Consider the following 15543-nt stretch of genomic DNA (forward strand, 5'->3'; position numbering starts at 1 on the left):
CAGGGCACCAGCTCATTGCTTGGTCAAGAGACATGACTAAGCCTTTATGACATGGAAGTAGCTGGTATACCTTGGCATGTGCTGGAACCTGCTGGAAGGATTGGATGGTCAGGTGACCTGCTGTGCATGGCTGTGCATGACCTCATATGACCTCATCCTTGGTCATATGACCTGATCACCTGACTAGGCTGAGTAAGCAAGATGTTCTAGCAGGTTCCACCACAGAGGTATAAATATAAGGCCTACTCTGCCTGGGGACTGTCTCTTCAGACTTGGTCTCTTAGGATCATCCACAGGTACCTATACTGTAGATAGGTCTTAGTCATCAGGTCTACTCCACTTCCTTGTTGCCTGCTTAGACTCTTGGCACTCCCAGGTGAGCAGACTTAGTCAGCCTGTGTTGCCCTAACAGTTCCCCATTCTCACAATAGGGGACACACTAAGCAAACAACCAGCAAGCACAACAAAATCCTTTCTCAGTACCTTCTTCTTTCTAGGATACACTGAATCTGAAATTCTTGGATCAAGCTTGGTCCATTGATACAGCAAGTCAAAAGAGGATATTGATGATAGCAGGGTAGGTGGTGGGGTTCTCTTCAGTGCTGGGTCAATCGTGAGAGTCGTGGGGGCATGCTGTGGTCCAGTATCAGACTTCTTTTGATGGGGGCAAACTGTCATCTTCTGAGGGATTGCTCTTCTCTTTTATGGGCATTGGAGAGATTATAGGAAAGGCAGTAATTGATCTGAAGCAGGACAATCGAAAAATTCTGAGGAGTGGTGGTACAAGAAGAACAGTTGTGATGGTCGTACAGGAGCAGAAGAGCATTTGAGGTGTGTGTTGTCTGTGCACTTAACTCAATATGATCCATCATAACCTCATGCTGAGGGGTCTTCATGGTTCCAAACCAATGCTTCTCAAGCTGCTTGGCAAGTTGTTCACATAAATAAGATCCTTTGCCCATCCAATGCTTAATGTCCACATATATAATTCATTGTATCTGGTCTTTGCATGAGCAATAAGCATGAAACATCCATTTTTCCAGCAGTCAACATACATGACATTGTGACCACTGCCATCATTGCGACATGAGCCTCACAGCACCCACTGGCATGATGACAGCTTGACAGTACATCAACTTGAATTCACTCAGGCCAGAGAGTCATAGTAGTAGAAGAGCTCACTCTGATAGATACATTGTAAAGCAATAGGAGGATATGGCAATATAGGAGAACACAGACTATGGAGAATGAGGCCTGGCTATGTACCAATGATGGCCCTAGATAGACTTGGCCATGTGTATGGAAGTATTACCAAGTGGCAAAGGATGCTATGCATGCTAGCACCCCTGCATAGCCACAATAGTGTTCCATAGACGGCCATGTGTTCATGGATGAAGCCAGCCAGTGCAAAGTTGATAATTGTTTTCATCATGTGCTCATTCAAACAGCATGGTAGTGATACTCAGTCCAGGGAGGAGCATGGGGAACCTGCCTTCTCCCAGTATGTCCCCTTTCAGGGGTATGTCAACCCAGTCCTCCTCTGCTGTGGTGTGGCAAGCAGCTGTTGCCCAGCCCATCTCCACATATAAGTCAATCTCAAATGTACTTCAAAGTGCTCTTCTGTTTTGATAATCTGACTGGGCATGACAGTCAGTGTCATCTTGACCCATTCCATGCAGTGATGCGAACCAATAGAGGTTTAATGGAGGCTCATCTTCACCATAAAGGTCTGTTATGGCAGTTCATAAATGCATAGCTGGGGCACAGTACTGCTGAGACAGATGGTGCAGCATGAGTGAGCCAGTTACTGCTGTCAACTTGGATCATCCTAGGTGCTCTAAGAGTGCCAAACTGGATAATCCCTGGGCATTCTGAGACTGTCAGCTTTGGGATAATCTTGTGAAGGGCTTACCCATTTTTTCAGATAATCTCATTTATTGCACACATGGGGGCCACCATCACAGTGTTACATTCAGTCAAGTATGGGTTCATTGATGAAACTACAATGACATGGTAACATGTGTATGGATATATGACATACTAGGGTAACTATAGATTAATTAAAATAGCCAGTTCTTAGCTAGATGTGATAATCAATGTACCATTAAACATTTCCATCCCCAATGTGCATCCCAAACCATTCGAACTAAATGCTCCACTTCTCCCTCCTCTTCTCATTCTCACACAGGAACTCTGCACAACTTTCCAAATGACAGGAAGTTCAGCCATTTCTTCATCTCCACCATGCAGTTGAAGTTGTTTGTGTTTTGGTGTTGCTCAATATGGATCATGTTCCTGCCAAGAGTGTTCTGAGAGTTGTCATGCTGGGGAGGAGGGGGATATGTCGAATGGGAAGGAGGCCAAGTGGGAGGAGGAGGTGGGTAGTTGGGGACATGGTAATTAGCAGTGTATCCATAACCATAAGTACCTATCAACAGTGTTAGAGATGTTGCCCCATCCACAGAAAACCAAGAGACACACCATGGCTCATCAAAGGACCACCTCTCAAAGCTCTAATCTGCTGCTCAATGTCTCTCTCCACTGCCCTAGCCTGCACCACATGTTCAGAAGCTTGATTGATGCCATCTTGTGCCTCACATTCCCTCAGGTAGTAAAACGGAGTGGCAAAGGTCAGATAGTCAGCTCAAACATGGTTGAGATGGTTGATGGCTTGAGATATGGACAATTTGGTGCATTCCATGTTGATAGTTGCCTGTTTCCAGCTGGATCAATGCATAGTTGATCAGGGGAATGTGGATCTGAGGGATGACCAGTTGAGGCGTGGGGAAAGAGTGCCTGATGTTGATGGTGATGTTCTGAGTGGGAGCAGGGTTGGTCATTTTTGGTGTGTTTTCCTGCTACCCATTAGTTCATCTTATACATAACCAAGTAATGACTTACCTTGGTTATCCACTGATGTTCTGCAGTTGTTGCGATGGACTTGGCATGTGAGCAGCAGATCGAGATCCCATATTCAGGCATGTCTACAGAACCAATATCCAGGGATGCTCACACTGCCACTCATCTACACAATGTTAGTCCTTGTCCCTTACATGAATCACGTGATGTGCCATGTCAACAAATGGTGACTTACCTTATTCAACTTTCACTGTCCTTGTCTTTACTAGGATGCCTAGCATCCCAAATGCCAGTGAAAAAAGCACAGTGTGTAGCCTGTCTCCCCCTCACACCTCCTGTTTTGAACAATTTGTAAGCTGTCATTCTCCTCAGCATCTCTCCTCTATCCCTGAACCTCATGCATCAACCCATGCATCAAGTCGATGATGAGGGCATTGAATGCACTGCTATACTGGGTTCACATGTAGGGCATGCCTTGGTGATTGTTTGGTGATGTGAAGTCACATGATGCACTCCCTTAAAAACCTTCTCTGCAATTATCATTCAATCAGTGATTCCTCAACATTGTTCAGCAAATTAGACTCACAAAGATGTGTCATACTACATTTGCAATGCAGCATCATTCCATCCTTGCTGAACAGCTCCTGGAGCTTGACTGGCACACTCTATCATGTCATGATGCTTCTCAACCCTGGTTCCTTTGCCACCATCACTAAGCATTATCCAAAAAGGCCCACCCACTGTGCTCACCCTTATACCATGTACCATTCCCTTATCTGGCTTTCCTTTGAGACTGACATTGTGGGGATTCGAGTTAATCCAGCATGTTGTGAGGCAGCAGTGATAACAGAGCAGAGGATGATGTGTTGCAACAGCAATTGCTGCTTGGTTTCAATTTTGAGTCCGCTCAACACCACCCCACAACACTTCCATCCTTTTATTGGCTGATGATAAATTGACCCTAACTATGTCATGGTATTTTGGTGCAAACTATGTACTAACCAGACCAATATTAATACCTGGCCTGGCATCATTACATTCCTCCCTCCACCTGTAAATTTTATGAGAACACACAAGAACATATCCTTTCACCCCACTAGATGTCTGTCAAATCAATGACTTCCACATCTGACCTCATTTCTATCCTTCTCTTTTTCCATGGTCCAACATCATTTCCCTCCTCATGCTTGCGACATTTACCATTCCTCAATGGTACAATGAAGTGTTCTTGCTTCTTCTTCCTACCTGTGGAAGAAGGTCCTCCACCTGCAGCAAATCTTAGACTGCCTCACTTTCAATATGAAACCATGCTTCCCTGTTGATTTCTCTGTCCCCTCTCCACCTGTTCCATGCCTTTTGTTTGTTGCAACCTGGCACCCATATGTGTGACCCCTTTTCTTCCCAGGATTCTGCACTGCCCAGAAGTCAGTTTGTCTTCAAACATAGGTGCTACCCCTCACCTTCACCCTTGCCATTCTTGGGGCCACAGACCACCGCCCCTGATTGGGCCTGCTCTAAGATCATCACCATCCTCTCATATTCAACACCAATATCTAAACCACTGGATGAGCAGGCCACACTCTGCCCTGCTTGAAGCAGCAAAATTGATCCATCTGAGAGGTCAAATACATCATTGGATGCAACATGATTCCACACCCAGGCATCAGCCATATAATATTTGATGTTCTCTTCTTCCATGATAGCCAGTTCCTGGCAGAGATCCAAATGCTCAAACAGCCTGAAATTGCTCTTGCAAGGGCCCTCCACTCAATAGGGGGTAAGAACAGCATAGCTTCATGAATATAATGGTCACAGTTGAGCTGAGACAAACATCACTGAGGTCCAGAAAAAAAACTTTAGCTCCTTCCTCTGCCTCCTCTTCCATATCAATCATGGAGGGCTGCCTCTCTCTTTTGACCATCATCTTCAAATCTAATCCCTCTTTCTTGTGGGCACAGCATTCTCTTTCCTGGTTCTTTCATCCCTTGAAAGGCAATGACCATGGTGGTGACGAAGGAGGCAAGGTTGAGGAAGGCATATGGCTGTCTGAAGACATTGGACATGGGGAGGATGAGACAATGGAATGAAGTTTATCATGTCCCAGATGATTGCAGCCTGGGCAGCAATTGATGCATGCCAAGAAAGGACAGTGATGATTGCCCATCTTGTGACAAGCCAGATTTGAACAGTGAATTGCAAGGCCATGCACTGGGAACAACACTGTCATTGGATCTATATTGGGTGTTGCCGCAGTATAGATGGGTGGGGTGGACATCACATGACACCAAGCTATATCTGCCTGCCAATGGGACTAGTGGGAAATACCACCCTGTTTGCCATCACACTGAATCGCAATGCATTAGTCTTTCCCATCCTCCCCTTTAGGTATCACAAACTCACCGCCTGGAATGAATGTCCTTTATTTTGTGCCGTTGACAATATCATAATCTGGGGGTGTATACCACTCCCACAGACTCTGCACACCTCATCTGATCAAGGGCTTCTGAACAGGACAGGTGTGACTGCTGTCATTTCAGATATTGTGCACTGTGCAATTTTCAGACGAGGGTTGCTTGAACTGCTGAGGATACTGGGTAAATGTTGCTGGCCTTCTTATGTATGTTCCCTTTTTTTCTCCCCCACAGTTCCCTTGATCCCCACATATTGCACTTGTAGTCCGATCAGCTGCCATTCCTTCAGCTGGGCTTGGGCACCCACTCACCAACCCATGCAATGCATAAGATGGGTTTCCCAGGAGATATTCTCATTCCAGACTCCTTGCACACTCCATGGTACCTTGCCAAGTCAATCACCAATGAGCCACTGTTGCTAATGTGACAAATTTCCCAGCTCTTCTTTGGTATACTCATTTCTATGTAAAGCAAGTGACACTGGGATGTTCATCAATGAGAATTTTCAATTCCCCATGGACAACAGCAATACCTGCGATAACTGAGATCATGCCCATTCAGGGGCCATGTCTGATACATGGAGAGCAGGTTCAAAGAACCACTTTTGACACTTGGCTGTGCTTTGTGATCAAAACGGGCATGTGAGAAGGAAAGGTTTATTGCAGGAGACAATGGGAATAACCCTGACAACCCCTTGCCCTCCAATTGGATGAAGATCCCAGGTTGGCAGCCAGGTCAATAGCCTGGTAAGTGGGAGGGTGTACATCAGGTTCAAAAATGATGTCCACAGAGAGCAAGCATGCTGTCCTGGCAACCAGGATTGCCTGAAACATCTGGGCTGCTTGAGGGAACAATTGTGCTTCAATTGGAAACTGATTGAGTGTTTAGATAGAGAGAAAAACTCTTCCATCCATACTTTGCCAGTTTGCAAAAGATATGCACCTGCTTAGCAGCATAAGCTGATCAGCCCTGGTTTTCTGTGTGGGTGGACCAGGCAATCATGGATGCACCCCAGACTGCACTGTAATACTCGAAAAAGCAGGTGGCCCACTTCATCTCCACTTCCAAGAGTTCTACTTCCTCTTGACCCCATTGTATGGCTGCATAAGCATGCCACCATCCACTGGCGGAATGTCTCAGTTCAACCATAGTGAATGTGAGCTTGGACTGATCAGCATCACTCCATTTGTCCTCTGTGTGTGCCAAAACAGGCCCCTGACCCAAACATAACCTGTGTATCCACTGGATGTGAGGTGATATCCACATGGTACCTGTCTTTGCATTGAAATGGTGAGTTTCAATATCAAAGTCTTCCAGTGAGCAGTATCTCAGATCATAGGCTGATAGCCCTAGGCTAATCATGGTGTTCCTTGCATGTCAATAGGAATTTGCATGGTGTTTCACCAAATGATGCTGAACCATGGTCTGTTGTGCTCTGGTCTTCAGCCCCACTGCTGATGCTTTGATCCTGATCTTGTCTCTAAAAAGGTATTGCAACTTCATCACTTTGATCATCTGGCCAATTGCATGTTCTGCCTGTGCCTTCCTCAATCTCATTTCAATGTGAGCAAGGTGTTCCAAGTTCATTGCAGCTCTTGCTTGTGAATCAAAGTTTGATGGTAGACTGATTACATCAAGCTCAGGTAGACTCTCTACAGAAGTTGTTGATATATTTGCCAATAACATTGGCATTTGACATTGTTGTTGAATGCACCATGCATGAAGCTGGGGCAGGAGACTGGCCCAGAGCTGGTCTGCTTCTGTATTGTCTGCATTGTTCCCACCCATATGCTTCAATTCTTTCAGTGTCTGTTGGATAACCAGCCTAGGATAGATCAAGACCCCAACAAGGAAGTCTAATGTAGATTCTGCTTACAGACACTCCTCTAGTGATATCCCAAGCTGGATGAATGAGACAGAGTCCCCCATCTCTGCCCTTCCTATTGCTGCAGTGATAGAATCCAAGGTTGTTTGCTCTTCATCAGGCATCTGGTCAGCCATGTGTCTTTGAGATGGTACTGAGATTCTTTTAGTGTTTGACACCATCACAGATGGGTTAAACACACCTGCTTCATCTGGAAATTGGTAAATGCTGAAGAATGTCCCATTGTTTCTCTCAAAGTATTCTGGTTGCTTCTTCCATCAGTGTATACAATGACCAAATGCAACAGTAAGATTGTCAAAGTATTCCTTGCAGTGTTGCAAATGGATCCTTGCAGAGATCATCCTTTGACATAGGAACGGTACTGCTTGCAATTGTTAGACCCTATGCAGAAAAGTTAGTTTTCAATTACTCACTCATATCTCGCTGTTTCTTCCAATTCCAGTTGACAAAGTGCACTTCCAAGCAGTCCAGACAATGACCAGGATTCATTTCCTTGGTGCTGCCCCCAAGTTGGTTATGCTCCACCCAAGTTCTCTCAACTCCCTCACCATCCACCCCAGCAGCTCCCAGTTTGAACAAGAGAGAGAAGTGATAATGACACTGCTTGCAATGAGCATATTCATGCATTTTGGGCATGACAAACATGATATGATCCCAGAGCAGCACCAGGTGAGGAAAATGCAATTTCATCCTTTCTTTCCACTTAGGAGACCACATGCATGCCAAGTCATATGACAGATATATGACTGGCAAGGCCTCGGCCCCTGCAATAGCCCCTGCAAATGTGTAATTGACATTCGAGAACCTTGTCCATGTCAGGATAGTATATGAGATGCGTTGAGAAATGGACACACCTTCCCCAACCTGCAAATCCACCATCCCACCCAGTCTGTATAAGCTGTGGCATAAGCAACTCCAGGAGTACACACTGGAAGAGTGGTAACCAACATTCCCCTGGAATAGCATGGATGTTTTGAACCCACTGCAAGTTTGAGCCTAAATACTGGACTCAGCAAAATTCTCAACCAATCCATCCCAGTAGATCCACTTACCAACTTCATGTCTTTGTGGGTCTGGATGTAGTTGCTGAAATGTGCCTGGTCTGGGAAAAATCCTCAACCATGCAGCAGACCCACATCTTTGGTGTCAACATTTTTCTTCTTTGCCAAAAGGGTGAAGTTCCCATCTCCACCAAGATACAGTGCAACAAGGTGTCTGTTACTGACTTAGATGCTCACATCCAAAAGAGGGATTCAGATAGTATGCACAGTTTGTCCAGGTCAGCTTGTGCCAATTCTTCCTTGGAGATATTAATACTGAGCTGTGGGCATGCTGGACATAGTGGACTGCAAATTCGACTAGCTGCAAATGGAGGAAGATTGTTGTTGACATCATGTGCTTCCCCACAGCACTGGGATGCCTTGAGGTCCATCCATATCTGGCTTGCATGGAGCAGCTCTTGATAATGATCATTGGTGGAGGCCAGGACAATGTCACTAGTTTGCCTTACAAGTTTTGCATAGTAGTCATATGCAGATTTCTTCGAGCAGAGCATGTGTAAATGAAAATCCTTCATGACAGTATAGCTGAAAGCCATCTTTGGGTTGTCGAATGTCACAGGGAAAAGGTTTGCACAAAGTAGCTGAATGTAGTGATTTGGTCCTCTGGGGCATTGACAGAATCCTAGTAACATGTTGTGGATGCCATTGGCATGGATCACCACAAACAGTGTGGAGGGTGGCCTCAATGATGCAGGACAGGCCACACTGTTGTGCCCTAGACAAATGAGGAGGCCCAAGTCACATAGTGACTGGCAAGCATAGAATTTGCCTTGCCATACTTCTGTCCAATGAAATGGATTGTGCACATGAGAAGTTACTTGACATGAAACACACAGAGGGGGGGCTTGAAAACAGTCCCTGCATCTCATTGTGAGTTGCATGGGCTGACCACACCATGTGCAAGCAGAGTTTGTTGTTCCTGCATAGTTCCGAACCAGTTCTTCAGTAATGATTGATCATCTTGCTTCAAACTTTGATATAAAGTCAGAATACACCTGTACACATTGTTAGGAAGACCGTCAAAGTGCTACAGACTTCATACCTCTGTTTCACCCACTTTAACTGGCTCCTTCTGGATCTTAGCTTCAATGAGAGGAGGTGCGGGACACTCCAACTCTAAGAACATGCCAATGGGAATGTTCTTAGAGTTCGCAGATCATCCAAAGATGTGGTTACAAGGAGAAGCAGGATTGTTGATGATAAGAATATCAGGATTCTTGTGCTTCCTTGGACTCATGTTAGTCACTTATGTTCCACACTGCAGGCAACAAGGATGGGAACCAATGTAGAGGTATCCTTGCTCCAGAGTGCCTTCCTATCCTGCCATAAATTGATGCTGCTTGAGTGAGATACTGGCACCAAAAAAGGCAGTCAGCAGGATGCCACATGAAAAGCCCAACACTTTTCCTGCCACTTAGGACCCTTGGTTCTCTCCACATTGCCCCTACACAACTGCCATAATCATCAGTTACATAAACACTAAGGGGCTGACACTCATTTTAACCTCACACATATTAATATTCTCAGTGTTCATACTCTTTCCTATGTCACTCCCAGGTCTCAATGCTTCTTCCTTGCAATCTGCACACCAATAGCTCTATAAAATGCCCAGATTTTCTCTGCAGACTTGGACAACAATCACCACCTGGTTGACACCTGGTGCACTTCAAGGATGAGCACAGGCAATGGCTTTTGGAACGCTTGCCTGCTTTTGGAGCTCATGCTGATAAACATCAAGGCAAAAAAATTGCCCACAGTATTGCAACTGTGTTCCAGGCTGATTTCCCTGATTATGTCCCAAAGAGAGAGGTCGATTCCATTGACCAGGTATGTGTACTCTGTCTCTCATTAACTGATATGCACATTGACATCATTGCTTCAAGCAAATCTACATCTTCTTGAAGAATAATCAAGTGCACACTGCTGATCCCCTACAGAAGTTGCCTGTCCCTCATGCGAGACATGCACCACTTGTCAACCAAGCATGTGAACTAATGGTGACCAACATTCCCAACTTCTCTGATCGACTCACCAAACACACCATGAATGCCAGTAAAACCATCTTCCAAGTGTGACCTGAGTTCTTGAAGATGTATTGGGATAACAAACTGTCAGAAGAGCAATGCAGAGAATATCAGGATTGTGCAGAACGCCGGAGGGAACAGATGAAACAGTCAAACACTGCTGTTCAGGGTACTTGAGGGTATGTTGACCTTATCACTCAATAACCTCAATTTAAATTCATGAGCTAGGGCACCAGACACAATATTCAATACCATTGCCACCATTCAAAAAGCCCTGCATGCACACACTGGGTGGGTGTTCTTTACTTTAGCTGGAGGGGTTGACATGAGTGGGGCAAGAACAGCAACACTGTGAGTAGCCATAGCATGCAAGTGTTCAATGGTTGAACACTCTGCAGTGTTGATACTGGCCGGACACCTAATGGGCTTTGCTTCTCTGACTTCCATTTGCAATTCAATACTGATATTCATCATCCATGGGTGGACTTTGTGAAAACCACTGGTTTGTGTCTTGTCTCAAACACAATGTTACTGTACTGATTCCTGATTTTCTAGTTCCAAACTCTCCACATGATGCCACTGCCAGAGTCTTGCCCACTCTTCAGTGCCCCTTTCTTCTGCTGCTAGATCCTGCTTGGAATTGTTTGGAGATATCAGTTGTCTTATGCACCTTTTTGTGACACCTGCATGGTACTTGTTCTTCCCTGCACCTGGCAGATCCTGACATGTTGCATGTTAGAACACAAGATTGGGCAGTTGGAAATAGAATGGCCAACAGCCAGAGTAAAGCCTGGACATCTCCTGTCCACAGTTTCCTTATTGGACCCTGAAGAAATGTCCTTCATGGAGCTGCTCATGGTGAGCATATGCATCTCTTGAACATATAATGTTGGTGTGCTCATTCAATTATTATTGTAGAAATGCAGATACTCTCTGTTGGAGCACAGGAGAGCCCATGTCCCCTTTGGAAAGGCTCCAAGAAGCGAAATGCTTCACACAAGGGGTTCTCTAAATGCTCAAGGAAAGCAGCAAGAGGTCAAGGCAGGTACAATAATCAGAGTATCCCTTGTGCTCATGTTGATCATCCTGCACCTCAGGCCTCCCAAACAATCTATTTCACAGTGCAGTCCATACAAACTGAAGTAAATACAATGTGACAACACATTGCCATTACATGAGCTGACATGTGCAGGAGTCCATATTGAAGGCAGTTGCCTGATACAGCATCAGTGGGACAGGGGTAGTGTACTGACAGGAGATGATGTGGGTGTAACAAAAGAGACACACTTGGCTTGTCACATACACTAGCTATAACATCTACATTTAACCTTCTTCTTGGAACATCTGTCTTTGTAATCATTCCTGTAATGTGAATCTCCAAGCATGTGGCATGCATGGAGATTCGCCCACCACATGTGTCTGTTGCCCTTGATGTTTGGTGTCAACTGATGAAGTTCATATGGCACTCATCAGCTACCATCAGGTACACCTTCATCAAGATCCTCCTCCTCCCACAAAATCCACTCACTGGCCTCTGTCTGATTGTCTTCGCTCTGCGCATGTCAGTTTGACTGCCATGATCATGTCATTGATCTTCAGCAATTTGGTAGGCAGGCAAAAAAGGATCTTCATCCTTGTCAACATACTTGTAGCATCTGACGATCTCTTGCCAAGGCCACCACAATGGGGTATCTGGAATGGCCAACTTGCAAGATACTGTAAAATCCATGGTATATAGTTTGACAATGTCTGACACAAGGAACATCACCCCATTTGTACACTGCACCATTGGGGGATTGCTCAGTTCAGCCTGATCTCAACTGATATTAGATGGATACTATCTGGTCCCCTCAAAATTCTTACCTGGTGCCAAATCTTTGAAGCAAAGTGTCCTGTCCCACATTCCAATGTTTATGGCCCACTGCGACATGGTGGACCATTGGTATGGGTGGTCATGACAACCCGGTAGGGGGATGTAATGAGTGATCCTGACAAGCACATGCTTCTGCTGCTTCAGTATTTTTGGCAGATGCTGCCACAGACAATGGCTGCCCAAATTGATGTCTGTTCAAGCATTAAGTACAAAGGCACAAGCACCCAGCCAGAAATTGAAATCATTGTGCAAGAGAGCATTGCTGGCCTTGAGCAGAATATAATGAGGAGGGCGATCTGGCCAAGACTGTTGGGTTGATGAGTGGAGGTTGATGGGATTTTTTTTGGCCACAGTAAAGTGATAGACACCGTAACTGGGGAGAGGAACATGTGAGCCATTGGCCATTTGGAATGTTCTTGTTCCTGGGATCTTCAGTAGGTCCCAAGGCCTGGGAGGCAGTCCATTGTCAGTGAGTTGTACAGGGGGGCGTCAAGCATCTGTGACTTATTGCATGCATCTCCTGATGAAGGAGGATGCTCAGGACAAGTGGATCCAGGCTCAAGCATGTGGAGATGATTGCATATGCAAATAGACTTGTGTTGGGATGGTACCAAACGAGTGGCCCCTATGATATACAGACTCTCAGATGCCTCCCTGAGAAACAATGCTATAACATGGTAAATTTACATCCACATATGGTGATATAGAAGATGCACATGCTACCAAGTTGTCAGCCCCACTCAGGAAACTATTGACCATTGCTTCCAAATGATTATGGAACTGGCAGCACCATATGCCGCCAGTGTGCCCAAATCCATGGGCATGTGAGGACTCAGGAGAGTCAGGGCCTATAGATCTGCCTTGAGATGGAGATGAAACAGAATGCTTTTGTCCACCATTTGGACAAAGGGTTCCTCCAAGATGCTGTGAATGCATGAGTGCATGCTGTTGATTTGGGCTCAACTGAGAGTGTTTGATGCTGCCAGGGCCAGGTGTCAGTGCAAAGGGGGGATGCTCCTGCTGATGGATTGCTCTCTGGACATCTGGTATCAGCAGTGGTTGAAGAAGACAGGGGAATGCCTTAGATCCCATAGTAAAGGACATTGCACACCAGAGAGTGTTGCAGGATAGATACAACTCAGATGCTGGTCAGGGTGCTGTCATCACATAAGCACTGCCATCACTGTGCCAGCCTTTTCACAAGTATGACTGTGCCTGATCACATTCATATATGTGCAGTTGGTGGACAATAATGATAACATGGGAATTGTACTAATTGTGAAAGATTCAGTGTATGATCATGTAGGTAATGTAATATGAATGCCCACGGAATAAGTGCCTACTTCTTCTGCCCATTGCTCATGTTCTCCATGCTTGCTGCTTTAACATGTGTGTCCTCATCAGCAAAAGTATTGATCTGGTGGCACACCCCATGGACAGTGATGTTGTCCAGCTGGGATAGGATAACTCCCACTTTGGGCTCCAGTGCAGATGACTCAGAAGATGCAAGTTCACTTGAGGATTGGGAGCAACCATTGAGAGAAGGGGTGAGTGGAATGCAAATAGACACCTTTGACTGCTATAGATCAACATGAGTGGCTTGAGGGGCAGAGCAATAATGTGCTACTGTCAGGGCCTTCAAGAAGATTGCCACATTCCATGCAAGCAATAGATGCTGAAAGCACCTCATCTGAGTCCTCCATAATGTCCAGAGGCACAGGAATACTCCAAATGGGACTGGCTGAACCTATGAAGCTGATTGAGCTAATGATAACCATGCTACCCTCGATGAGGTGAGTGCAGGCCACAAAGGAAGACCAGTATATGATATGCTTACCATATTCCCAAAACTTTGCAGTGAACATGTTTGCTGATCTTGATAATAGATAGTGGTGCAATTTTCTTCTTGGAGATGAGATTGTTCAAGTTGGTGGTCAGCATGATGGGAATGCTAGCAAATCCATCACTGATCTCCAACCTATTGTGTGATGTTTTGAGTTGAGATGAGCAAATGTACAAATACTGCTGGGATCTGAAACTGGGGTCATTTTCTTCTCCAATACTGAGAACTTGCACAAAATGACTGGGGATAGGTCAATTTGCTAACAGGGCTTCACACATACCTCTCTTGAGGGAGACATACATGGTAGTATTCAGGTAAGTCATGTTGATTTGCATCCAGGTCATGATGCTTTCCTGACATATATGACCCTTGGTCATGTGGTCCAGGTACAGGCTTTTAGCAATAGAGACTAATGCATATGCTTACTACAAAGATGTGGCTATCTGTTTTTAAAACATATTACATGGAGCATTTCATGTCAATGTCATAGTGACCATTTGCTCTGGACTGCATTTATTGATTAGTGACAGAGGATGTGGGAATTATCCCAGACACTTGCATTGAGTAAACATGTCATGGGATATGGACTATATTCCACAAGGTCAGCTGTGGAATATCAGAACAAATGCTAAACATGCACACTATGATTAGAGGACTTGTTAAATAACATCTTTGTGGATCAGATTGGTTTACCCTGTGACAGCAGTGTCAAGAGTCGACCATATCACAATATCAGTGCCTTCCTCATAAAAGTACACATGAAATGCCTCCAGTAAGTTGTCCAAGATGTTGGGTAGGGGATACTGCATGGGAAGCTGTCTCCCTGCAATGCAGCAAACCTGGCTATTCTGCATGGCAAGCATTTGGGGGTCAGCCATGTTTTGAGTGTTATGACTGCATGCTCAGTTGAATGTTTGTGTTGTCTTTAACCCAGATGTCAAGCATGCCTGGTGCTATCCACACAAACACAATGCCTTTGCAGACTGTGTTGCAACATGGCAAGAGATGATTTCTAGCATCAAGAAGTGTCCAAATGAGATATATTGGTGTTGCATCAGTGAAGATCTGGAGATTAGCAGATAGAAGATGTACAATGCTCTATTAATAATATTATATATATATATACATGTACATAAATTGCAGCATGCAAACAAGGAGTCCTCGTGTTTGCATGACACAGTAGGGTCCACCAACATATACAGACTGCCAGCAGTTTCTTTCACCTTGACCATGTCGAGCTACCTGAGACTTAAACTGGTTGCCAGGACAGAAATCATTCTACCTCAGACTTAAACTGGTTGCCAGGACAGAAATCATCTGATACTATCATGAGCACCACAGTGAGGGGTTCTTACTGATCCATCTAATGGTGCTAATAACTCAGGATTTGCTGAGCAACATGGACCAGAGGAGAATTGATGACATGGTGGACCATGTCAAGAAGTACTTAGAGATGTCCGGTGTGTGGAGGGGGAACTGATATATGCTGCACTGACATTGAGCATGCATTAGAGGAATGATTGCCCTCCCTGTATCAAGCAATATTGCCACATCCTTGCTGAAAGATTGTTCTCAGTTGGACCCTCC

At 45.1% G+C, this 15543-nt stretch overlaps 2 protein-coding genes across 2 annotated transcripts; both read right to left on the bottom strand.

The window, feature by feature from the left end:
- Positions 1-7560: 7560 nt before the first annotated feature.
- DACRYDRAFT_50682 (uncharacterized protein) lies at positions 7561-8121 on the bottom strand (the record flags this gene model as incomplete). The annotated part of the gene is made up of 2 exons (XM_040775003.1): positions 7561-7960; positions 8006-8121. The coding sequence occupies 2 exons, from the start codon at positions 8119-8121 to the stop codon at positions 7561-7563; spliced, it is 516 nt and encodes a 171-aa protein (XP_040630195.1).
- A 268-nt stretch (positions 8122-8389) lies between these two features.
- DACRYDRAFT_50281 (uncharacterized protein) lies at positions 8390-9118 on the bottom strand (the record flags this gene model as incomplete). The annotated part of the gene is made up of 1 exon (XM_040774983.1): positions 8390-9118. A coding segment is annotated over one exon (729 nt), but the record flags the coding sequence as incomplete, so codon positions are not given.
- Positions 9119-15543: the final 6425 nt, after the last annotated feature.

This window comes from Dacryopinax primogenitus (genome assembly GCF_000292625.1).
Source record: "Dacryopinax primogenitus strain DJM-731 SS1 chromosome Unknown DACRYscaffold_6, whole genome shotgun sequence".
In the NCBI taxonomy this organism is placed as follows: Eukaryota; Fungi; Basidiomycota; class Dacrymycetes; order Dacrymycetales; family Dacrymycetaceae; genus Dacryopinax; species Dacryopinax primogenitus.